Source organism: Chelon labrosus (genome assembly GCF_963514085.1).
Source record: "Chelon labrosus genome assembly, chromosome: 12".
Lineage (NCBI taxonomy): Eukaryota > Metazoa > Chordata > Actinopteri > Mugiliformes > Mugilidae > Chelon > Chelon labrosus.
This window is the reverse complement of record NC_140345.1, coordinates 19,724,049-19,749,704: the sequence shown is the minus strand read 5'-3', so window position 1 is coordinate 19,749,704 and position 25,656 is coordinate 19,724,049. Positions and strand designations below refer to the sequence as shown.

The 25,656-nt window shown below is 45.0% G+C and overlaps 1 protein-coding gene across 2 annotated transcripts in view; it reads right to left on the bottom strand.

Annotated features, from left to right (window-relative positions):
• Positions 1-5,660: 5,660 nt before the first annotated feature.
• Positions 5,661-25,656, bottom strand: part of znf407 (zinc finger protein 407) — a 147,226-nt gene continuing 127,230 nt past the window's right edge. For both annotated transcript variants that reach the window (XM_084557005.1, XM_084557006.1), the window contains one exon: positions 5,661-7,114. In XM_084557005.1, the coding sequence (XP_084413131.1) occupies positions 6,231-7,114 (884 nt within the window). In that variant the 3' untranslated portion in view covers positions 5,661-6,230. The remainder of the gene's footprint in view (positions 7,115-25,656) is intronic.

Here is a 25,656-nt window from a genome sequence, read left to right as displayed (position 1 = left end):
GTCTTGGTCTCATCATTATTATTTTCTAGAAGAGCAGCAGTAGTGTTTTTAGCTTCTCATGTAATGATCACTGTTCCCTCTGCTGACCTGAAGTGAATCCAAACGACATAAACTTTATGATGATAGTTTTACTTCACTCCTGACCACTTTGCTTCTGCTTTTCATCGCTGATACAGGTTGTTATTTTCTCTTTCCTGCACCTTGTAGGTATTTACTGCTTAAGTGACAGTTTTATTTTAACAAATAAAACATTAAAGTTTCGCTTCACCGTGACATATTCCCTAAATCCCCCTCTCTCTTCATCCGTCTCGCTGTTTGTTTTGCTAAACTGAATATACCAACAGAATTAACCCCTATACGGCGGCGCTGACACGAAGCAGATGGCTGCAGCAGCTACAGTATGTAGAAAGGTGTTATCGCGGGCTGACAGTGAAGATCTGCTATTTAAACAGAGTGCCGTGTTGGCGCAGGCTAGCGCGCTGACTTCTCCGAGGCTGTATCAGGCCACTGATACGAAACTGACGATGTCAACTTGTGTAATTGAAGAGCTCGGATTTTGACTTCTCCTTCCCCTGAAGAAGTGTATATAATTTTAAATACTGTAAATCTAAATGGAGAAGAAACTTAACCGGAGCATTTCAAGTTCCCCTTCCACGGCGTGCACGGTGTTGGAAAAGTGAAGGAACAGGCCTCCCGCTGATCCACTCCTTGCCTCGTCATTTACTTTCCCTTCTGCTGCAGACACTCGTCATGTCTCTCACTCCTTCTTCTTCTTTTTTTTTTTAGGTTTTGAAGTGCTATTCCTCGGTGTTGTGTGCCTAATTAAAAAGCACTTGCAGTTGTTTCTGGTCCAAGGTTGAAACGTTGCTCATCTCATCATAGTGAGCTAATCAGATCCCTTTTCAATCACTGCCTCTCCTTAATGAAGTGCTGCAGACTGTCAATGGGAAAGCCAGCCTTGTGTTTTTATTTTCCTCTCGCTCGCTCTCTCTTTTTTTTTTTTTTTTTTTTTTGGAGTTGGGGTAAGCTGCTCAATGGAGGAATGAAGAATGTCGCCATTTTGGAGGGGGTGTGAGGGATAGAGTGGGCTGTCAATTTCTGTCAGGCGCTGAGGTGTGTGTGGCAGTGAGTCTATGGCAGGGAGACCGGGGGGGCGGGCGCTAGGCAGGGATTAACATGATCAAAGACACAAATGCAGAGCCACATAGGAAAAGTAAGAGAAAGGGAGAAGAGCCATGCAGGGCTCCTCGCATACCCCCCCTCCCCTCCCCTTCCTTTCTCTCAGTTTTCCCATAACAACTCCCACGGAAGAGATGAACCGTAACTGAACCGTGGCTTCCCCCTGCACTCCACCTCTGTCTCAAACGGCTATCGGTTTACGGCAAACAAAAATGACAAAAACAAACACCGGGTTCTGATTTTACACGCTGCGCGCGGCCTGTCGTTAACACGGGCGTACAGGCCAGGATGCGAGGTTCTGGCGAGGGGAGGGGAGGGGTTGGAGGGGCGGGGGTGCATGTAGACGGAGACAGACAGGACATAAACAAACAAGTCCGGTTTAATAGAATTGTACCTGCAGCCCCGAGGACACACACACACACACACACACACACACACAAACAGAGCATATCAGCCGGCATGTTAATACTGCCAAAGGGAAGCCAAAACTAATAGTGGAGACATTAAGAAAATGATCCCCGGGCTGATATGTTTTCTATAGATGGCGACTAAACAGAATTGCCATATTTATCATACTCAGGGAAATAGAGAGAGAGGGAGGGAGGGAGAGAAAGGGAGAGGGGGAGACTGCCATCCACACTCCTGTCCCTCTCTGTTGTCCCCAGGAGAGTGATGAGAGTTGCCCCCGGGAGAGTGCACGTTACTGTTCCCGTGCACGAGTGCGCATGTGAGCGTGCATTCACTGTATGTGCGTGAAACCCAAGCACACCGGGTGACACACTTCCAGCAAGTCGTTCACAAAGTAAAAAAAGCAAGTAACTATCCTGCCGATCAAAGTTAAAGTAAAGCGGCCTTAACCTTTTAGCACCGGCTGCTCCGCCCGCCAGGTCCTAGCAGAAATGAATTAAAGCCCAGTATGTCAACAGAGTTTGCCAAACAGATTTCATTCTTGTCTCTAAAACGAGCCAACTACAATTCAAGGCAGAGTGGAAACCTTGGAAAACGGCGTCTCCAGGTGTGGGTGCGATAATCTGCGACGACGTTTTAAGCTGGTGTTTCCAGGTACCCGAGTCGCTGTGTAGTTTGCTGCACTTTTTATACTCTGTTTTCTCTGTCTTCAGAGGAAAAAAATCTGCTTTTCAGCTGCTAAAGTCTCTCCTTTGTTTAAAAACTAGTTGCCAACTGTGCCACTCTGTTGCTTAGTGCTAAGTAAGTAGTGGACCACTGGTTTTAGCGTTAGCTTCCTCAGAAAATGGAAGGCTACAATGGCTGGAAGGACGGTAAACCAAAACAATGGACTAAAGACACCAACAATCCCGAAAGGTGGGGTGATAATCCCATGTGAATTAACTACTACATTCACCGATCAGCCACAACATTAAAACTGGCAGGAGAAGTAAATAACATTGACCATCTTGTGACAATATAATGTTAGATGGGAAACTTCTGGACCTGGCATTCATTTGTGTGGCTGTGACATGTACCACCCACCTAGACCAGACCAGGCACCCCGACCCCACAGCAATGACACTCCTTGTGCAGACTCACAAAAACGGTTTAGGAACAACTCAAAAAAAACATGAAGAACAGCACAAGGTGTTGACCTGGCCTTCAAATTCACTAGATCCCAAACTGATCAAGTATCTGTGGGATGATCCACAGAGGCCCCTCCCCTCAACCCATAGGACCCAAAGGCCCCCCACTAACAACATCCTGTTGCCAGACACCACAGGACACCGTCAGAAGACCCATGTCCATTCTCTGATGAGTCACAACTGTTTTGGAGGCACAAGGGAGACCTACACAATATTAGGAAGGTGGTCATAATGTTATGCCTGATCGCTGTATACAGGTGGTTATGTATTCCACTGCTTTTACTTAAAATACTACTTATAGACACTTTAAATTGTCAGAAGTAAAAGTTAAGTCGATATTATTTACTGCACTTCATGGTCTTGCTTTCATGAACACGTCAGCAGCATTTCAGTGTGAACATGGAGATCTTCTGAGGAGTATAATCAACATTGAAAAACAATCATCTACAACTGGTAAACCGGCAACAACTACAGTAACAGACTTCTTTCTTTGCTGCTTTCCTCTGCTGAAACAACAAAGTAGTCTGCTGTCGACATTCAAGACGCTGCTGTGAATCAAGAGTTACGTTCGAAACATACATTTTATGGCTTACTTCCGCCCTCGCTCCCACTTCTTCATCCTGATCTCCTCGTCTCTCTCCTCACCCCCCGCTCCTCCTCCTCCTCCTCCTCCTCCTCCTCCTCCTCCCCTCGGCCTTTTTCCGGCTCTCCAATTAGGCTCCAGCGGCAGGTTTCCATCAGCCGTCTGGTCGTCTGCAGCAGGACTCTTGTGAGCAGAGGCCTGTCAGGAAATGAACTCATCACTGGCTGACAGCTGCTAATTTCTCCCTCTTCCATGTCACACGAGTGGCCTGCTGCAGTTAATAATGAGCACATCCAGCCCTGATTAGGGAGACACACGCGGAGGGGTGGGGATGCGCGCACAATACAGTACACAATCACTCAGACAGACATGTAGAATAATGTACGAGCGGGGGCGCAGACGGAGATTCCTGTTGAGAAGAAAAAAAGAAAGAAAAGAAGAAACACAATGAGGGTTGAAGATGTTATGGAGGGCAGGGGCAAGGCTTAACCGAGGTCACGCACTTTGTTATTTGCAACACAGGCAGTAATAAAGTACATATCATGTGGAGGGGTCAGTTAGATGTCATACAGTTCACAGCCAACAATTTTACACATGCTCACAAAGTGGTCAAACACATACAGAGGTCTAAATGCATGGAACGATCAAACTTAAACATTAAAATCAAGATTATATTAATTAATTAACTGATATGTAACCATCAAATTAAAATTCAGTGCAATGTCTTGATTAAATTAAGGAAATCCAGTAGTTCTGTCCAAAATCATATACAGTTATATTGTATATAATGTGTGTACACCGATCAGGCATAACATTATAACCACCTTCTTAATATTGTGTAGGTCTCCCTTGTGCCTCCAAAACAGTTGTGACTCATCAGAGAATTGACATGAGTCTTCTGAGGTTTTCCTGTGGTGTCTGGCAAAAGGACGTTATAAGTAGGGGCCTTTGGGTCCTATGGGTTGAGGGGAGGGGCCTCTGTGGATCATCCCACAGATACTTGATCAGTTTGGGATCTAGTGAATCCGGAGGCCAGATCAACACCTTGTGCTGTTTTTCATGTTGTTCCTAAACCGTTTTTGTGAGTCTGCATCCTGCTGGGGATGACTGCTGCCATCAAGGAGCGTCATTGCTATGGGGTGAGGGTGCCTGGTCTGGTCTAGGTGGGTGCTACATGTCTAAGAAACATCCACATGAAAGGTAGGTCCAAAAGTTTCCCAGCAGAACACTGAATTGTCACAAGATGGTCAATGTTATTAACGTAATCCTGTTAGTGGTTTTAATGTTGTGGCTGATCGGTGTATATATATATATATATATATATACACACAATTTAAAAACAAGTGTAAGTTCTATCAGTGTCCTTGTTGCTTTCTTACCACTCAGTGGGTCTCGACAAACCTCCGTTCTCACAGGCTCGTACGGATCCTCGCTCGGAGAACGCGACCTCCGTTAAACGCGCCTATCTCGGCTGAACGGAGGGAAGAAGCGAGAAACGAAAAGACCGCGTGAGTTTATAAATTCAACATGAGGCTGGGAGCAGGAGACAAAGACAGGCTGAAAGGCAGACAGGTGTTATGTGAAATTACAGGCTCCCTTTCTCTCTGTGTGGTTGTGGATTTCACCGCTCTTTCACTTCTCTCTGGCCTCACCTCTCTCAACATCCATCTGTAATGCTCTCATTTTTTTTTTTTCCTGCCCACTCCTCCACCACTTTCTCTCTCAGCCCACCTTCTCGCTCTGCGTGAGCTATGTGTTTGTGTGTGTGTGTGTGTGTGTTAAAGGGATGATCTTTTGATGCCCTCGGTGTGTATGAGTGCTTTCTCTCTCTACTTTCAGCGGTCGGCCATTGTGTTCGCAGCCGTCATACTGCTCTCCCACTCACTCCATCAGAAACCAGGCCTGTGTAGGGGCCTAAATGAATATTGATTCTCCCTCCAGTGCTGAATACTGCTGTGGGGTGGGGGGGGGAGAAAAAAAAAGGATGAGCGTGTTGTACGCAGTGAACAGAATGGGCCTGATGGGGGGAGAGATGAGAGGATGACGATTAGGGTGATGGTGATCATGATGATGATAATGATAATGGTGATGATAATGACTGTGTTAGTGATCAGAAAGCGTGATGGGAGCCATCAGCTGATGCATGTATGTGCATGTTGCTTGTATGATGGCGCCGTACTGTACATGTTAACGCGGTATTGATGCTGAAATGTGCATTTTAAGGTAACGATTAACAGCAAAAAGCACTGCCAAGAAAATAAATGTGCGCTGGAAGTTTTATTGTCAGAAATTAGATGCTTTATTTATTTTTTGTTTGTTTTTAAAGTGGTTTTAAAATGAAGAGTTGACAAAAAAACTAAAATGCAGGATTGTAATTTTGTTACAAACAAGACGCCTATATGGTTTGCGTTGGGATTTTTCATTGACGTAACTGATGACACACAACAACAACAAAAAAATGAAACCACCGTGTCAAACTGCGGGACGCAAAAATTCGTTCATAGCTAAACAAAACTTAAGGTGGCGATGAACATTCATAAAGAAAACAAAAAGCAGATGTTAACTCTAAAAAGCAAAATCCATGTCTTATTGTAAAGAGCCATTTAACTCATACAGCATATTAGATGAATTAAAAAAAATACTTCAAGAGGAAGTATTTGTACTCATTTCACTGAGTTGCATCACATTAATCAAGAGTCTTGGTGGTTGTGTGAACTGCAAGTTGCACCAAAACCTTGCTCCTTCCACTGAACTCAAAATACATGATGTTCAACCTGAGTTTGGCGTAGCCCGAGAGAAGATTGTAGCAAACAGATGTGATGTACAAACAGAAGAAAAATTAATCAGGAGATGCAGGAAGTGTCAAATCTCCTCTACCCTTCCAGCACTATATTATGAGGGGCTCCATCCAGGTAGACCACCATCTCTTCTCCGGCTTCCTGCTCCACCTGCTGTGCCTCCTCGACGCCGGCCCCAGCCTCTCCGTACACACCTCCCTCCACCTGTAAGGTGCAGTCGTCCAGCTCAGTCACGATGTAATGGGTGCCCTCATTATTGACGATGACCTGAGTGAGGCCTTCCTTCATCATCTGCGTTGCGGCGAGCTGCAACACTTCCTGCATGTCCTTCTGACTTGTCTCCTGGATGACCCGCGCCTCCTCCTGCTCGTGTTTCACCTGCAGCCGCGCTTCGCCCTGCGCGGCCTCGGCCACCTCGGGGGTCAAACCTTCACCAGCGACGGCCGTCTCTCCTTGAATTTCCTCCTGGTGGCCCATTTCGCTGACGGCGCTGAGCAGAGCGTCCAGAGCGGTGGACGACTCGGAGACGATGTGGGTTTGCCCTGCGGCGGCTGCGACCGCTACTCCCCCTCTGGTCACGGCCCGCAGCTCCTTTCTGGCATCCCCCGACTCCAGGACCACGTACTGGGTGCTGCCTCCGGCCAGGTGGGCCCCTGCAGATGCCACTTCCCTGCCTGAGGCTATGACTTGTCCGTCTTCGGTGATGTGGAGAACCTCGGCCACCTGGCCGGCCATGGCCAGCGTCTGCAATGTGGCAGCGGCCGACTCCTCCAGGGCCTGGTCGATGGCCACCTCGCCGTCACCGTAGCCCTGGATTATGATGACCTGCTGGACAGAATCATCATGGCCAGATGCCCCAGGTGAGTCCTTCCTGTGTACAGGGGACTCCACAGCTTCGGCTTCCACAAATGTAGCCCCTTGGCCTTTCAGACGACACTCAAAGGACTTGGATACGATACCTGGGGAACACACAGACACATCCCACATTACATTGATTAGTATTTAGCTGATGCGGTTATTAAAAGCATTCAGTAGTGAAAAAGAATCAAGACCTATTGGTTAGACTGTGAAAAAATGACATGAAAACTGAGAAGAAAGGTGCCTGAGTGTGACTGCAAACTTCCTGTCATCACAGCATGCAAGTATACAGAGAGATGACAGAGGAAGCAAAAAGAAACGATAGACAGGATTTACTGGAGTCCAATCAAGGAGTAAAAATAGAAAATCTTTTTGTGTGAAGATGGACAGGATCACATCCAAAACTACTAAATCAGGAATGGCAGTTAGTGCCCATATCGCACATGGCAATGCATATTCATCTTTCCCTCAATGTTCTCCGCAACCCCAACTGTTGAGCTTGCTATGTGTATGGATCCATCACGACGAGAGGGGAAAAAAAAAAAAAAACTACATGGAAAGCTAAGCTGACATAAAAGGTGATGTAACACTTCAAATATTTGTGTCACTTAATGCATGAAAGGAGACAGAATATGGAGATATTCGACTGCCAGAAGACTGTGGTGAGATACGCCTGGTGCTAATTGAGCCACACTGTGCCCTCTCAGATCACAGGTTGCCATGGCGTTTCCAAGGTGATAGGAACAGTGTTAGAAATGCCATTGTTTAAACAGCGCCTGGCTCTGACACTTGTAGGCTAATCTATGCAGAAAAAAATGGGAATTTGAGACAGTGAAGAGGAGACTCTGTTCACACCTAAGCCGCCGAGTGCGGATGAACTTGCTGCACAGTAAGAGAGAACACACATATCGTCTCGAGAGGTGCATATTGACCCTAATTTGCAATGTTTTAGTTACACGTGAATATTTGCACTTGAAAGTTTGCAGATTCTATCTCCACAGAGGCTTAACCCCCCCTCCCGAAAAGACCTCTTCAAAACTCAAACTTTTCAGGAAATAACAAAACAGCTTCTTTTGTTTTAGCTTGCTTCCTGTAAAGTCGACATTTTGGAGCTGCGAGCTTTCCACCCAAGGGTAGCGACGGGATCACATAGATCTCACAGTACATACAGGAACAAACTCATCAATCATTGATATTCCTATCTTCCCCTGACATTTAATGTCCTGCACTCACAAGGTTGACATTGTGATCAGAAAGTCAGAGTTGTGCCTGCAAACAGTCTCTGACCCAACTGTGCCATGTCCTCCTCCAGTGTAAACAGGCAGAGATGTATTAGTCTTGACTCTCTTTCTCACTGAACAAGTAGGCGGTGACCACTAGATGTTTGGCAACCACGAGACACTTCATCCCACACAGATACAGTCTAAAATTGGGAGGTACAAAATCTGTACATAGAGTGCTCAAGGAAACAGGGAAGACCTCATGTCTTAAGCTGGGCTCTAGTGAAATCTGGTTACATCACACACTTAGGAGAAACTTCACAGACATTCTCCTCTGTAATCTCAAATGTGCACATGGTTTCATAATAATTACTTTCTGAGGGTGTCCTGCGGTGTCTGGCAACAGAATGTTGTTAGTGGGGGCTTTTGGGTCCTATGGGTTGAGGGGAGGGGCCTCTGTGGATCAGACTTGTTCCAGTTCATCCCACAGATCAGTTTGGGATCTAGTGAATTTGTTTTTTGAGTTGTTCCTAAACCGTGTTTGTGTGTGTGTCTGTATCAGGCATCAAGGAGTGTCATTGCTATGGGGTGGGGGTGTCTGGTCTGGTCTAGGTGGGTGGTACATGTCTAAGTAACATCTACACGAATGGCAGGTCCAAAAGTTTCCAAGGAGAACATTATATTGTCACAAGATGGTCAATGTTATTTACTTCTCCTGTCAGTGGATTTAATGTTGTGGCTGATCGGGTATAATTTAGATCATTGTGTCGGGGAGCAATGAATGCACCATCTCACATGATCCCACAGATACATGGATGTAAACAAGACGGAGGCTGTGGTACAACAATTTGCTGTCAATCCAGTCAACCACACTCCAGTCTGGTAAGTGGTGGCACTGCAACCAACCGCAAATCAAAACAAGAACAACTTGTTCTAACTTTATAGAGCTTACCTCAGAACGTTTCAAAGCTTTAATAAACCAATGGAATACAATGTGTTCTGGCCTTTTCCATTGACTTCCCGTTGGATTAAGGTTTTAAAGAAATACTCAGATCCATCAGCTAAACAGGGGACAGATGAGAATTCGATGCAAGTGTAACTCTAAATAGTTGGTTATTCTAATTAAACTGCATACACGCAAACACTTACAGCAGCCAGGTTCATTTGATAGCAGCACATTTTATGGAGAACAGAGTGTTGACTACTAAAGGTCTTAACGAAACATAGAGACTTTACAAATCTGAATGTCACAGAACGAAAACTTGTTTTTGGAGAATCAAGAGAGAACGTAGCACTGTAATAGGCGGTTTAGACTTCTGCGTCAAGTTGACGTCCAAGCTATGGCGCCAGCGCAGACCCTAGCACCGCAACTGACGTGCACCTCCCCAGAAATGTAAGTACGCACTGCGGCAACGCAAGGCGCAAGAGCTGGGATTAGCCCGCTTGGTTGTTGCGTATTTCCAGCTGCTTCTCCATCTCCGCAATTTTCGGATTGATTGTTTTGGGTGAGTATAGATGGAACACATCGAGGAGGTTTGGAGATACAAACATTTGAATGACTTGTGTTTGGCAATATATCCGGCGAAAGTTTCATTCGCCATTATTGAAAGTGAAGCACGAAGTAGAAACAAAAATTAGGCAAAACAAAAACTGGCAGAAAAGACAGCGCCGACTAGCATTTGGGTGGCCTTGTCATAGGGCGAGCCAGACTGACGAGTGCAAAATAAATGGCTCGCACTGGCGCAGGCTATGTGGTCCAATCAGTACTATAAAAGAGCCTTAAGTGAGAGTACGCGAACAGTGTCATTTTCTTTGAATCAAGCAACAACTTTCTGCACAAAGCAGTCAGTCATTGCTTTGTTAAGGGGCAAGAAAAAATGTGCAACATAGTTGAAATAATTTAAATAATAATAATTAAACTTATTTCTGACTGTATTAGCCAGTGTCTATTCTCTAACTTCATTCATTTATTTTCTCCCTTCTCATGATACATATCTTTATCTCCTTGACTATGCAGGGGAAAGATAACACTATGCATTTGTTTGAGGGCAAACTATAAAAAAAATAAAATAACGTATTGTGGCACCGCAGCACACAGGCAACAAGTCTGTGTGGTAAATATCAATCGAGGCTCCACTATTTGTATCCGGAGTGACAAGCACCGTAGTTAGTGTGTGTGGAGGGAGTCAGCGCTGTCGAAAGGCAGCCAGGAGAAGTTGGCATTTTGAGCAGCAGAGGTTACCTATTTACACAGAGCTACAGGGCTGATGCTAACTGCCTACGCCAAAACGCTGAGAGCTGAGAGGTCGGCTGGAGAGGACAATAACTCAGTGGCTGTGCAGTTTCCTACTGCATTACCATAAAACCTGTTTGGAAGAGCATGTGAGTGTGTGTGTGTTTAAGAGAGCAAGGGCTATATTAGTGCAGGAACTCCTACCAAAGCTTGGGTTTGCCAGTTTGCACCGAGTATGTGTTAACGCATGTATGTATTTCATCTGTACAGTACGTGCTGGCATGTGGGTGGAGGGGGAAGGTCAGGCTTTACAGGCGCGTCTCATGTACAACATGTGCTTCTATGCGTATTCGTCTCTGCATGCGCTCGCTCATACGTGTGTTATTGAGTGTGTGGTGCAGTGCTGTTGGGGTGGTAGGGGCTATGCGTTGCTAGTGTGTGGCACATTAGCCGTGGGGTGCTGTCGGCGGGGCCCGGCGGCGGCCCGCTGAGGTTTATGGAGTGTCACTCAGTCGCTGCAGCCGTGAATCAAGTTAATGTTGCAGATCCCATCTCTTCAGTTGTCCTGCGCTCCCGGTGGAAGAACAACATTTGAACAGCGTGATTTGGCCCCGGCGAGAGGCTGATGCCTGTTTAATATGTGTTTTGAGTGTTCTGACTGACTGACTCCTTTAACAGGAAGTGGGAGAGAGGATGGGAGAAGGAGGGAGAGAGGGAGAGAGAAAGAGAGAGGGAGAGAGAGAGGCAGGCTGCTTTATTGGCTGTGATCTGAAACAAGATGGAGACTCCCTGAGAGGAATAAAACAACAGGAGGAAGAACAGGATGCAGAGACAGGCAGTGATGTCATTCAGATTTTCAAATGACAGAAAGAACCAAATCGGTGACTGATAATCAACTTGCATAGAGTATATTAATCTGGATAAAAATTGCATCTGCATGGCTGATCCAAACCTCCAGGGATGTGAGTGTGTGTTTTTTTTATTTTATTTTATTTCTCTTTTATGACTTTGAGTTTGTGTGAGAACTTGCAGGGTAAATAGAAGTAAGGATGAGTCAGAGGGTGGTAAAGAGATGAGAATGAGATGAGTGGAAGGAAAGCAGAGATGCATGCCCGATCAGGACAACAACAAATATAGAGAACACAGAGCAATAAATCACATCGTACTTGGCTGAAACATTTCTTTGCAACTGTCACTGCCAAGTATGAAAGTTTCAAGATCAGACCTGGTTGCAAGTAACCAAGTCCAACTGGTAGAAAAGCATAACAAATGAAAAGCTTAATCAGAAAGAAAAATCTGATCTGGCTGTGTTATATAAAGAGAAAACAGTGCTCAGAGAGAGTCTACTGTCCAAATAGGATCATTTCTAATGAATGAAATGTCGCCGCCATTAACCTAAACCTAATTTTACTTGTGGATCCTCTGGAACCCCCTTTGAGGACCCTTAGGTGATCCCTGGACCGCAGTTTGATAACCGTTCACGTGGTGCGACTCTGCGCCTTACATGAGTTCGTGTGTTAGCATCGGGTCAGCGTGGGAGCCTCCCTGCTCGGTGCACGGTACAGATGCAATTATTGATCAAGCGGATCGATGGGTCGGCCTGTGGCGGGGGCCCGGGGCCTCTAAGTGGCATTACTTCAGCTCGGAGAGGCCGCCAGGGGAGCGGTCAGACAGCACTTACCAGCAGTTAGAGAAATTAACCTTAACACCGAGACACCAGCGCACACACAATCAATTACACTCGCTGCAACACAGGTCAGCTTGCCGCAAATGTAACATTACTTGAACATGCACGTGTAATCACACCAGCGCCCGCCCACATAAATGCTGATTTTTATACTTTTAAGGAGACTGCATTCATTTCAATCCCTAAAGATTTACTAACATAAATGTAGTAAATCTAAACAGGTTCTCAAAGGGATAGACACACACACAAAGAACAAATCAACCAGAATAGAAACTACGCCAAGGAAAGTCAATTATACTGTATCAAACTATAACACAAGAGAGAGAAAGAGAAAAAAAAAAGAATATGCTCTCCAAATCAATTACAAGGTCAGTGGCAGGACTGTGAAAAAAGCCAGAGCTTATGATCAATTCCCCTCAAAACCCCTTCACAATCCTTTTACCAGGCGATTACCTTCAATTACAGATATGAAGCCAGCGCCTTAAAAAGAGCATGATGGAGACCCCTAAACCTGACACACATATGGCTGTTATTTGTGCGTGTGGCGAGGGGGCGGGTGGGGGGGAGTAGGGGGGTTGTATTTTACAGATGAGGGGATGCGTACGTGTGTGTGTATATGTGTGTGCGTGCATGTCAGTGGCTTTTGAAGGTGACACCGCTAAGTAGATAAAGTGTCGGTTCTGGGTGTATTCAGGTCACCGGGGGAGGCCTGAATATGTGGGCGTGCGGTGTGTGTCTGCATGTGCGTAGGTGTGTGTATTTTATATATAAAGATAATACATTTATGTAATCATTTTCTTTGTGACGCAGGATTTAATTTTATTTTATATGCATATGCACTTTAAGTAATTTTGTATGTTTGCTTATAACTATAATACAGTACTATAAATTTCTAATAGTAGTCAGTCTATCTTCATAATAAGGTTTGAGCACACATGTTCCTCACTCAAACAAATGCATGTAAATTCTTCACATATCGCATATAGATCTCAAGCCACACTGCATGTGAAGTGCGTACTTGTATGTGTATTATATGAAATCGACAAAAATTGACTCGCTTTCACGTGCATTTGAGGATCCTCTCCAGTCGAGTTTTATGCATAACGACTTTACTTCTCTCTCTTATTCCCCGCTATGAGGCCCTCAAGCCAAGCTGCGCCGTGTCTACAAAGCTCGTAAGTGTATGGGCGCAAGTGTGTGTGCGTGTGTGTGTGTGCAAACTAGCGGGTCAGCCGAGGTCCAGCTAGCGATGGCTCTACTTTGTCTGGTCGGGACAGCCGCTACTGTCACCTTTACAAACGCCATGAATCAACGCCAGGGAGGACAGGCCGGCCGACCAAAAAACAACCAATTATACAGCAGCCAGATTGACACCGGGTGGACAGGGCACAGAGAGAGAGAGGAAGTGAGAGAGGGAGAGAGAGAGATGGAGACGCACCGAACACACCCCAAGGACGAATAAACAGAAAGAGAATGAGGGCACCGACGGACAGAGGCCCTTCTGGGCAGCAACACCGATACAGTGACTCTGAAGACCAATATTAATCTATCGACTTTAGTTGGAAGCTGCAAGAAAATGCCGCATATCTTTTACATAATCTGCTAAACTGTGAGATAAATGATTGTCCTTTTTTATTCTCTGTGGACAATTGATGTAACACAATGTTTGGCCTACCGTAAGACTCTTAAAAAGGCTGTCACAGTATAAATCCTCCGGCCCGCTGAAGTCATTTTTTATGTTTCTGGCAGTGAAGTGTTCTCTATAGTGAAAGGTTGAGTGTTTCCTATAGTTTATAGTCTCATTTCCCCCGATTGAGAAGGAGTTTGTGTCTGGCAGGAAAACGTCTCGAACACCACATCGTGTGCTTTCTTTCATGCTTCCCTCATTGTTTCTTTAATGTGTACAGTTGCCCGTTCCTACATAAATGTCATGCAAAACTCTCCCATCTGCTTATGATCTTATGATACCTCATATAACTACTACTGCCACTGACATAGATTTCAGTACTTTGAATGCTGGCTCTATCTATTCTTTTTATCCAGTATCAATCTCACATGTATCATGCATCACCTAGTATCATGTAGGCTTTGTTTGTATCATGTGTTAGAGGTGGTTTAGACTTCTGCGTTAAGCTGATGCAGAAGCTATGGCGACAGCGCAGACCCCTACGCAGACCCTGGCACCGTAGCCGACGTGCACCTCCCCAAAAATATTGGGGATTGTTTTGGATCAATAAAGATGGAACACATCGAGGAAAGGTTAACTGACGAGGTTCGGAGATACAAACATTCGTATGACTTGTCTTTAGCGAAATTTTGGCGAAGGTTGAAGTGAAGCAGGAAGAAGAAACAAAAATTAACCCGACTGGCAAAAAAAGACACAGTGCAGATTAGCTTTTGGGGGGCTCGCACCGGTGCAGGCTGCATGGTTAAGTTACGCCGTCTAGGTCCCGTAGTATGCTAAAAGAGCCTTTATGCTTCATGTATGCTTTATCCAGATACATGTATGAAATCATCTGTTTGATATTCTCCTCCTCTTCTCCCTTCTCTTTTGGCTCTTTTTCTATCTCTCTACCTGGCCGGCCTCTACCAGATGGGTACCCCCTATAAGAGCTTGGCTCTGCTGAAGGTATCTTGAAGTTTAAAGAGAGTTCTTTAAGCTTGGTTTATACTGCAACCGGTCTATGTAGAGCCTACGCTGTAGGGGTCTACGGGGTGTATCGACAGCGTTCTTTAATCACGGCACTAAAAGGCGAGGCGTCGACCAGTCAGAAGTCTTGAGTTTCACTCTGTGTTTCACACAATGGGGAGTGGAGCTGAGCGGATCATGTTGGAGTCTAAGTTAATAAGTGCGGATCAAAAGTTAGTTTCACTGAAATCAAAGAACACAGAGAAGACATCTGAGTAGAGGGTTCGCAGGAGGCTGAGGAAGGGAGAATTTTCCGGGCTCGTTTCGGCCGCTAAGACACGAGAACGAGTAAACGCGTTTCTCGGATCAATCACTGTCGCCACGGTTTGCAACGTCGCGACGCTTAGTCAAATTTCTAGGTAGATGCATGTCAGGTTGTTATGTGAAATGTCCAAAGCTATGCTGTAGTTACAGAGTGAATTTGATGCACAACTTTAGCGCGTACTCTGCGGGTTTCAGTCTCTGGGTTCTGTAAAGTGTCTTAGGACGATCTAGATATAGTTATTGACGCTATACAAATAAAATTAAACTGAATTGTGACATGGAGTTTAAGAGGGTGAAGTGTGATGTTTGCTGAATCCTCAAAATCTCAACTTTTAAGTATTTCTTACCAGGTTGCAATAAAAAACTATGGTTTAAAAGACAGAATTTACCCTTGAATAACAATATTAATCATTTTGTTGTCTGCTGGTGTATTAGAACTTCTTCCCACACACATCTGAGCAAACAGTTACTTCAGTCATATTTTCCGATTACACACTAAATGTCAGCAGCATATAATCACAGAACTGGCATTTATGACCTACACGGAAGAACAGTATAGGATGAACATATGCTGTAGAAACGACAGTGCACAATAGTGCAGTAAGTTTTAAGTGAGAGCAGTTTAAACAAACAGGAATGCAGAGTAGCTAACGGGCAAGTTTCCAACTAAGTTGTGTGTATTTCATTGTCACATGAAGGAAATCACTGCCTTCAGTAGAATTACATCAAAAAGGATGCAGAACATTGATTCATCAATAATTTAGGATGTGCCATTTATTACAAAATAGCTGCATGCACTGTCACGTAATCCTGATACAGTTCAAAACTCTCATCGCTTAATGGCGCAGAAATACACAGAGGCTAAAATACGATGTTTGATGCAAAATATGGATCCAAAATATATTAAATCAAGAAAAGGAGGGTCATTCAGAATGAACATAGTAACTATCGCCACATCCAAAGCCATGGACAATGAAATATAGTAGCCCAATGTCTGAGGTGGCTGAGGGATCAAGAGGTGAGAAGCGCGCACACACACACAAAAACACACACACGCACACATACACACACTATAAGTGGTCAGAGGGAACACAGGTCAGCGTCCTGCTCTCAGCTCTTTTTCTGCTGACAGAGGATGACCCAATGTGAGTCTAATCTGGTCCACACTAACTCCATCTACCTGGTGTCCCCCAGGTCTGTGCCCCCAGAGAGAGAGAGAGAGGGAGGAAGAGAGGTGAAAGGTGAGGAGGGAAAAACACAATATACTGGGGGGGGGACTGCACCTTCTTTCCACAAAGCTGCCTGTCTGTTTTCGTCATTAACGTAGTTTCAGTTAATACCAGTTAATACTAGTTATTTGGATGCAGGACTCATTAAAAAGCATTCATAGACGGATAGATTCAAAAGCAAAGACTTGGTTTTACAAAGTAGGACTTAGAAGACAGAAAATAAAATAAAGCAACATTGTTTGCTTTCCACATTCCCTACGAGAAAGGAAAATCACACACAGAAATCTGCTTTTAGAAATGAAGATTCTGTTTAATATTTGAAAGCTTAATGGAATCAAAGAGATCAAAAAACCTCAGGGTACCAAATAGTCTCAGGGAGTAATAAATAACAGTGCTTGTCAGTTGATGCAGGCCTTGGACGGGCAACTATCCACTTCCTGGGAGGCCCACATGTAGGGGACTTTCAAATTAAAAGAAATACGAAGGGGGTTCGTTATCCCGTACAGTCGGAGGAAGACACACTACCGGCTTTGCAGGATAGTCCCACTAAAAGATCAATTGCTTTGCATCACGAGGGCAAGACAGAGCAGCAGCAGCAGCATCCTCCACCACATCCAACAACATGACGAGAATTCATCTGGTTGGCCACGGATAAGAAGAGCAAGCGTGTGGGAGGCTGCTGCAGTCGCACAAAGTGAGGCCTGATCAACCTCAGCGGGGCTGCCAGGGAGAGGGCGTCTGATGCTGAAAGGCCTGAAACACCTGATGACTGCAGGTTCCGTCACTGATTATGTGCCCCAGAAAAGCATCAGAACATGCATCGTTTCAACTTTAACAACGGCTAACCAGATATGACTAATGTATTACTTTTTCTTGGAGCGCTGTTTATTTCTCCCGATGCTGTAAATCACAGCTATTTGCACTGTGCAGATGAAGGTCAGAAATGATCAAGGTGTGATGGCCAGACGCGAGAAGAAAAAAAAAAACCAGGACAGAGCGAGGGGGCGTGTGAGAGCCTCGTCCAAGAATCCAAGAGGGGAGGTTGACATATGAAACAATAACAAAGATCATAACACGCACTCCTTTCCCATATTCCTCCTCCTCCTCCTCCTTCCCTTCTCTCACTCTCCCCATTAAACCTTCTCTCCATTCCCCTGTCCTGTTTCCTTCCTCTTGTCTCAAAAGCTCTGGAGGTGGACCTTTGATTGCTTCTTTAATTAGCAATGTCAGACGGCTCCGTGGATTTACTGGGGATGTCGAACTTCTGCAGATAATTGCATGCCTTTCCCCTTTCTCTCTGTTGTTACATCCCTCCCTCCCTCCCTCCGTCCATCCCTCCATCCTCCTTTCACTGTGCCCCCCCCCCTTCCATCTATCCCTCTCACTCACTCTCCCATGATTTAATGATTAATTATGGATGTGAGTCTGAGAATAAAAGCTTTTTCACTAATCAAAATGAAATTTCCTCCCCATTCTGGTAATTACAGTGCGAAGATGATGTTGCTGATGTCTTTTTGTTGCCAAGGCCTGGACCGCGCAGTGATCTGAGGTCCGTCAAGGCGGATGAAACGAATAATCGCAACATAATGGCTGGCTTCGGAGTTTCTAAAAAACGGGTGGAAAAAATTAAGTCACAGCGGTCTCGACTGGATTGAGGGAGAAAAGGGGATAAACAAAGAACGCAGACAAAGAGACAGAAGCAGACACAATGCTTTGGAATATCTCATCAGAGAGGCCTCGGAGGACAAACAAAGAGAGGCCTGAATCTTTAAGCTTGACGACAGCCATCAGTCACGGAGGGGATGTTTTCGTCCCGATTCCTGACTTTAGTAAACTACAAAGTACTCTCTTAAATAACGGATCTACTGTTTGGTCTATGAAACATCCGAAAACCAAAAAATAGTTTGCTTTGTCTGACCCACAGCGTGGCCTTGTTTTATTTTCACATGGGACAAGAAAAGCTGCAAATCTTCACGATTAAAATGCAGGAATTAAGAAAAATATATGGCAAAAGAGATATATTAATTAGTAACTGTTATTAACAGTAAACAACTTCTCACATCAATTGTATATATATATAGCTTCGATAACAATATACACCGATCAGGCATAACATTATGACCACCTTCCTAATATTGTGTAGGTCTCCCTTGTGCCTCCCAAACCTCTCATCACAGAATGGACATGGGCCTTCTGAGGGTGTCCTGTGGTATCTGGCAACAAAATGTTGTCAGTGGGGGTTATCTGGGTTGAGGGGAGGGGCCTCTGTGGATCCTCCCACAGATACTTGATCAGTTTGGGATCTAGGGAATTTGGAGGCCAGGTCAACACCTTGTGCTGTTTTTCATGTTGTTTTTGAGTTGTTCGCCTGCGTCAGGCTGCATCCTGCTGGGGATGGCGGCTGCTGGTGTCAAGGAGTGTCATTGCTATGGGGTGGGGGTGCCTGGCCTGGTCTAGGTGGGTGCTAAATATCTAAGTAACATCCACATGTCACAAGATGGTCAGTGTTATTTACTTCTCCTGTCAGTAGTTTTAATGTTGCGGCTGATCAGTGTAGATTATGACCCAAACATCTTCACACTCAACAGTGCATTTACTTGGGTCCCCAGCAGCACACCTGCAAAGTGTGAAGTAGATCGGAAAAGCAAGAACAGACAAAGACACACACCAACACACACAGAAATTCCTCATTTCTACTAATTCCAGGATTCATCTTCTCGTAATTGTTGAAGTTTGTTTTCTTCTGACACTCAGTGACATTAACACACACCTATTGACCATTTGTACATTCAACCTACAGTAGAAAAGGATGTCTGTGTCGGGCCGTCTCTTGAGGCCGTGTGAATGAGTCCGTGCGTAATCTCCCCGCCAGAGCAGGAAATGTGTAATGCAATGAAAAGGGTCTATTTTAAGAAAAAGGACGTGATCTCTTTCCAAACCTTTAATAATCTAAAATAATAATAAATAAATAAAATGAAAAAAAAAAAAAAAGTGATACTAACTGAACTATGTGAGAAAATTGCTGTCCGACACGGGACACAATTCCCTGTTTTCTGGCTTAAAGTCCACGGGGCCCTGCACCTCCAAATGCAGACGTCTGCAAATTTTACAAGTGCTGATATGTATATTTTGAGGCAATCCACCCTATTCTGTTATTTATGTATGAGGATGTGTTGGAATTTTCTATACTGTCTGACTGATCTGAAGTTATGGGCAAAATCCTTCTGGTCTTATATATATATATACATATATATATATATGTATAAAACAATAAAATAGGAAACAAGGAACAGGAAAACTGATTTTCTAATTATTAAAGGTTCATATTTCAATGTCTTCCATTAGAGTAAAGTTCTCTATATGTTGCATCTAGACATTAATAGGGTCTTTCTCTTTTGTGCCATTCAATCCCATGACGTGGACTGAGTAGAGGTCAAGCTGGGTCAGGTTCCAAAAACACTGGATCTTTCACTTTGCATAACATGACACTACGACAGGACGTCTGAGGAGACATCCGAGTTAGTAGCCTCAAACCCACCTGAGTCGGGACGACAGATTCATATAAGAAGCAAACTCTTATATTGTTTGATCGTACGTTGTTTGGCTTGTAATCATCAGTTGTGAAATAGCAGTTTAGCCACCTTTTTGTGTACCACAACATCACCGATGCCAGCTAAAATCAAAGCCTCGCCATCCATACGGTACATCCACGCAAAAAATATAGTATGACAATTCCCTATTGTTCCCCGTTGAGTGACGCACACTCGCACGCAACACACTCACAGACGCACGGCTCTGTTTAGCTTAGTCTCCGATCCTCTCTGCCATATTTACTGGGTATTTACCTAACAGAGGCATGCTGGAGATATTTATCGTCCTGATGGCTCTATATATAGGGCTGAGGAGCTCGGTGAGAGGAGAGGCAGGCGCAGTGGGAGGTTGCTTCTCTAATCTCCATCTCCAGGCTGACAGGCCTGAGAAGGCCCTAATGAATGGCTCTTTTCATCTGCACGCCTGTGTGTATGTGACAGTATAAATATTTAGCAATATTGGAGTCAGCTCGTGATTTTACACAGATGGAGTGATTGATGGCTCAGCCCCCTGACGCATGCCAAAGACCATCCTGGAGATGTTATATAAACCACCACAGCCTCTCTCTCTCTCTCTGTCTCTCTCTCTCCCTCCATCATCATCTCCATCTCGCTCTCTCTCTATCTTTCACACTGCCTCCTCTGCTCTCCGCCTCCTTCCCAGCTTGTCTTCTCGCTGTCGATCCGCCCTCTGTGGCTCTGCCAATTTGCCTCACTGTTGAATTTCTATCATACGGTGTGCTGTCTCTATGGATGTAAGACAGGCTAAATCAAGAGGAAAACAACCTGACAGGGAGGAAACTCTGAGGAAACTAGCATCGACATGTTACAGTACAAACCACTTTAGTATTTTAATCTGCTTATTAAAAGAATATTCCTTCATAAAACTGAGTGCTGACCGTCTTATTAAGTCCTATAAAGTGGTTTCGAAACTTTACTTTGCAACTTTTCATACTCGCATTATGCATTATATTATAATATATTAAAATGGAGTATATACAGTACGTGCTGCGTCGCCACTGTTGCTCTCGTGCATCGTAGGTCACGCCGAGCACGTGAGTGAGAGCTGTTTTACATTCCCACGTATGCATGCACACGCAGCACAAACGCATGCGCACACACACACACACGAAATGCATGCACACGACGCTGTCATCTGTGTCAGAGAGAAACCAGACCAGGGCCCGCTCTGTTTGAGCAACTCGCACACACATACACACACATTCTGCTGCCAATATGCTACTGCAACTGCAGAAATGGTTTGAGTGTGTCTGTGTGTGTGTGTGTGTGTAAGGCTGTGCATATGTTGTTTGGTTCAGCTCTGACTCACGATGCTATAGTTCTCGACTACCTTTATGGGGACGTTTGGGGTTTTAGGAACCGTTTGGCCGCTTGTCAGAGTGATTTTAAGGTAAGCAGTTAAAAATCAAGGCTAAGAGAAGAGCACTGGCGAGGTTACAGTTACAACACTAGCGAGGGTTATGTGTGTGCAGCGGTTTTTAAATATGATAAAGACTAAATCTCAAAGGAATTAATGTATACAAATCTATTGCATTTGAGTGCTTATGTGTGTGTGTGCGTTTGTGTGTGTGAGCTACGCAGACCTTCTGCATATCCTCCGCATAGCCAATTAAACTAAAATACAAGAACAAAATCCCTGAACAAATATATGAGGACTTTAAGGGGGGATGTTGAAGATGTATTAACCTTGTAATTGCCTGTGTAAAATATGCTCCCCTGGTAATGAAATTTCCTGCTTTAATTTGAAAAAATTGGGGAAATATCTCCCCCTTTTTTTTAACCGTGTGTTTTCTCATTTAATTGCATTTAAAACCTCAAACTCAAACACCCCCACCGCGTTTTTATGCGGGGAAGGGCCAGCGCTGGACCGCCACATCTATTAATCTAACTGTCCTTTATCGGAATTAGCATTCAAATGTGATCGGTTCCACTGCGCCTTCGCCACCGCTTGTAATTCCAACAAAATCCACTCCTATGCAATAACTACAGTGCCCTTCAAGACCACTACCACCTCCCCCTTGCTTTGAGAGGTATTGATTTTTATTTGTTCTGTAATGAGAACAATTAGTCTTTTTCCTGCCCTCCTTCATCTATCACCTCCCAGGTTCCCGTGGCTCTGCCACCAAGCCAGCCTCTGTCTTTAAACCCAGCTGGAGGTCCGTTCACTGGGCAGAGGACACCGCTGTACTCTCTCTGCATAGGAAATAGAACAACAAAGAAAGGCACCAGAGGACATTTCACTCTTCCTACATGCTTGTGGCCTAAAACTAAACACATGTATAGAACTAGCTTTCTGAAGAACAATGCAAGTGTTTGCGGCATGGTCTGATTGACAGGGGCCTTTGTTATACATTAAATTATTCATAAAAAAAAAAAGAAAAGAAATGCTAATAGGAAATATCCTTGCAAGTTTTAATTTAGCTAAACAGGGTCGGGATTTAAACTCTTAAGCAAGATATAATAATAACAAGAACAACAAGAACGTCCTCATTGCTAGACGTTCATTGCTAATCAGGGCTATAATAAAACTGAAATGAATTGCATGCTATCTATCATACTGGATGTCTAATCTCTAATTTTAATAAAAGGCCTATATCTAGCCCATCTAGTAGCCCGACTCTAATTGATGTGCTTAGAAGAAATTACCACACTCTAAGTCCAGCGAGGCTGGTGTTAACATGTATCATAATGTGAAAACATAATAAAACACTCACGTCTATCCATTAGGAATGCTTTAATTTCCGCTGTGGCAGGCGAGTGGCAGCCAGGACTGACTGACTAGCAGCCATCAGGAAGCTTTAGCCTCCATAAACCACCTGATTGACAGGGTGATTTGTGACTGACTGACTGGATAAGTGACTCGCTGCTTTCAACGTGTAGCAGTTTGTGCCTGTATACAAGCGTGTGTGCGTGTGTGTGTGCAAATGTGTGACGTCAGGTCCTATTTCAGCCATGGCCGGTGAGGAATGAAGCATCTGAAAGAGTCCATTTCTCTTGCCGCGCTGCCTGAGCCTTACTTACCCTAATGATGTATAATAGCCTGCAACTACACTTAACCTGAGCATTACTGTGGCAAAGACTGAGTGGAAGAGGCACATGTGTGCGCGCACACTCACTCACTCACACACACACACACTGCTAGAAAGGTCTAGTTTTTCTCAGGACGCTGTTTACCAAATCTGCGAGGGCAGGGAACGACCCGGCACGTTGAGAAATGAAAGACTCGCAAATCGCACTCCATCAAATCAAATCAAACCCGAAGATGTATATTAACATGGACAGCTGTATCCTCGTTTTCTCTCTGATCCCTCACTCACACTTCACTCTGCTGCTGACTCATTCTGTAGCTATAAGCTAAATGATACAAGCGCTTAGCATGCTGCATCTGTTGTCTCTTAATTAAACTCATTTTCTCGGATGCCCGTGTACGTTCATACATGCGGTATGGAATCTGGCCCTTTAACCCCCTTGCGCATTCATTACTGCCGAAGAGAACGAGCTCACAACTTACACACGTACTTCCTAAATGACTGAATGAATGCATGTGTGCGTGCAAGACAGGTCGGAGACAGTGGAGAGACAGTAAATGACAGAGTCACGTGAGGCGGCTACTGTATGAAACCTCAGATCTAATCAATAGGAGTGAGGAGGACGCCAGGCGCCAGCCAGAGGGTCACCACTCATCACTCAGGTCAGTGGCGAACACACCCATGCATGCACACGCGCACACATAGACACATGCACAGGGAGGGCACTGCACAGGGCACATTACTAGACAGGACTATGAGGCAGTAGAAGACGGGTCAGAGAGAGGTTGAAGCACATAGCAACAGAGGGGGAGCTGGATCGATGGGAGAGATTGAAGGAGCTTCGTAATACCAGAGGAGTCACGGATGTCCAGAACAGAGCTAAGCAGGGCTAGGAGACAGGTCAGGAGGGTTAAAACAGCCTCACACCGCAGGGAGGAGGCATCGACAGGCCATAAAAGAGGTGAGGGAGCTGAGGAAGTGACTGATTTTTATGCTCGTCGCGGCTGAACGCAATCGCCGTCACTGCAGAAGTAGTAAGTAAGCAAGCAAGAGGCGATTCCGATCAAAAATTACCATGTTGTGACTGGAAATTAGCAGGCTTGCTAATATGACAAATATAGCAGGCTTTTAGCAATGTTTGCAACAGGAGACAGCCTGCTAAGCTGTGGGAGCTCGCCTGAAAGTGGGGCAACAGGGAGCGCACCAGAATGTGTGTTTGTGTGTGGGCACGCCGCGTGTGTGTGTGTGTGTGTGCCTTGGCTCTGCAGTAAAGATACACCGATGGAGAGACGGACCGGGCTTGGTGGCATTTAGCCCTGTTCTATAATGACACTGAAAGCTGGGGAGGAGACACAGGCACTGTTATTGAATTATTGAAGGAGCACAGTGAGGTATAAATCTGCCATGGAGATGCCATACTGTTGTAACACACACACACACACACACACACACGCATAGAGGCCACCGACGCGCAGCGAGGGTGGCGTGACGACTGCAGGCTTTGACTTGCTGACCTTGAGGTTGTTAAAACAAGCTCTCCGTCAGCTTTTCCGCAAAAATATGTTTACCTCGTGAGGGAGAAGGAGAGAGAGAGGGAGAGGGAGAGAGAGATGGAGGAAGAGGAGGAGAATGAGAGAGAGTGAAAGTGTGTATGCGCTATGCTGACATTGCCGGAATAAACACAGCGGCTCCATCAATTTCTTCCGGATTGTGAGGTAAAAGGAAAAAAAAGAAAAAAGAAAAAACGAAACCAAACAAAAACAAAGACACCGCAGAGGGAGACATAAAGTAACTAGCAACCTGTACCAGGCAGGTTCCAGAAATCTTTTACCGCACAGTACCATCGTGACTGAGAGACAAGATTAAGCTCCCGAGACCACAAACAAACATACCAATCCTGTGAAACCACGGCGCACACACAGATTAAAAAGGGAACGGTTGTATATATGAATGTACCTATAGCGGGTGCGGACCGGGAACCGTACATCAACCACCAATTACTGATGGTTATCTCTTAAATAAAAAGAGACAGAGTATTGCTACATGCATGACGACATCACTATATGTGATAATTCCCTTTTCTTCCTTCCAGCGGAAAGATTTCTAACGCACGCACCAACACATTTTTATTTCCATTATTATTTCTGTATCTCTGCACAGATAGGGAGGCAGTGTTCCTCCGCTCCCGCCTTAAACAATCGAAACAGAAGCTTCCCGAAGAACCGTGCGTGTAATGCATCTTGCGTGTGCCAGAATTAATGTTGGGAAAATTTTTAAACGTACATTTGGCTCACGTATGCACCTTTTTTCCGTGTATACCTGTGTATGCGCGCGTGGATAAGTGGGCACGTGCGTCCTACCTGAGCCGCGTAGCCGAGGGGGGCACCTCTTCTTATTAACATCATCAGTCTGCATCATTACTAGGCTGCCTGGGTTGGGCAGCAGGTGCTATGAGAGTGCCAGGGTTACAAACGACCACGGGATTGCTCTTGGAACACACACACACACACACACACGCATACGCACAGACACAACACACACAGACAGACTCCCGAACACCCCCCACCCCTCCTTCCCGTTTCAAATCCCCAAAAGGGATGTGGGGTGTCTGTGTCTATCTGTTATCCAGTGGGTTAGCACTCGGTGTCTGGCCAGGTTTTCACTGGGGGGGACGGACTCCA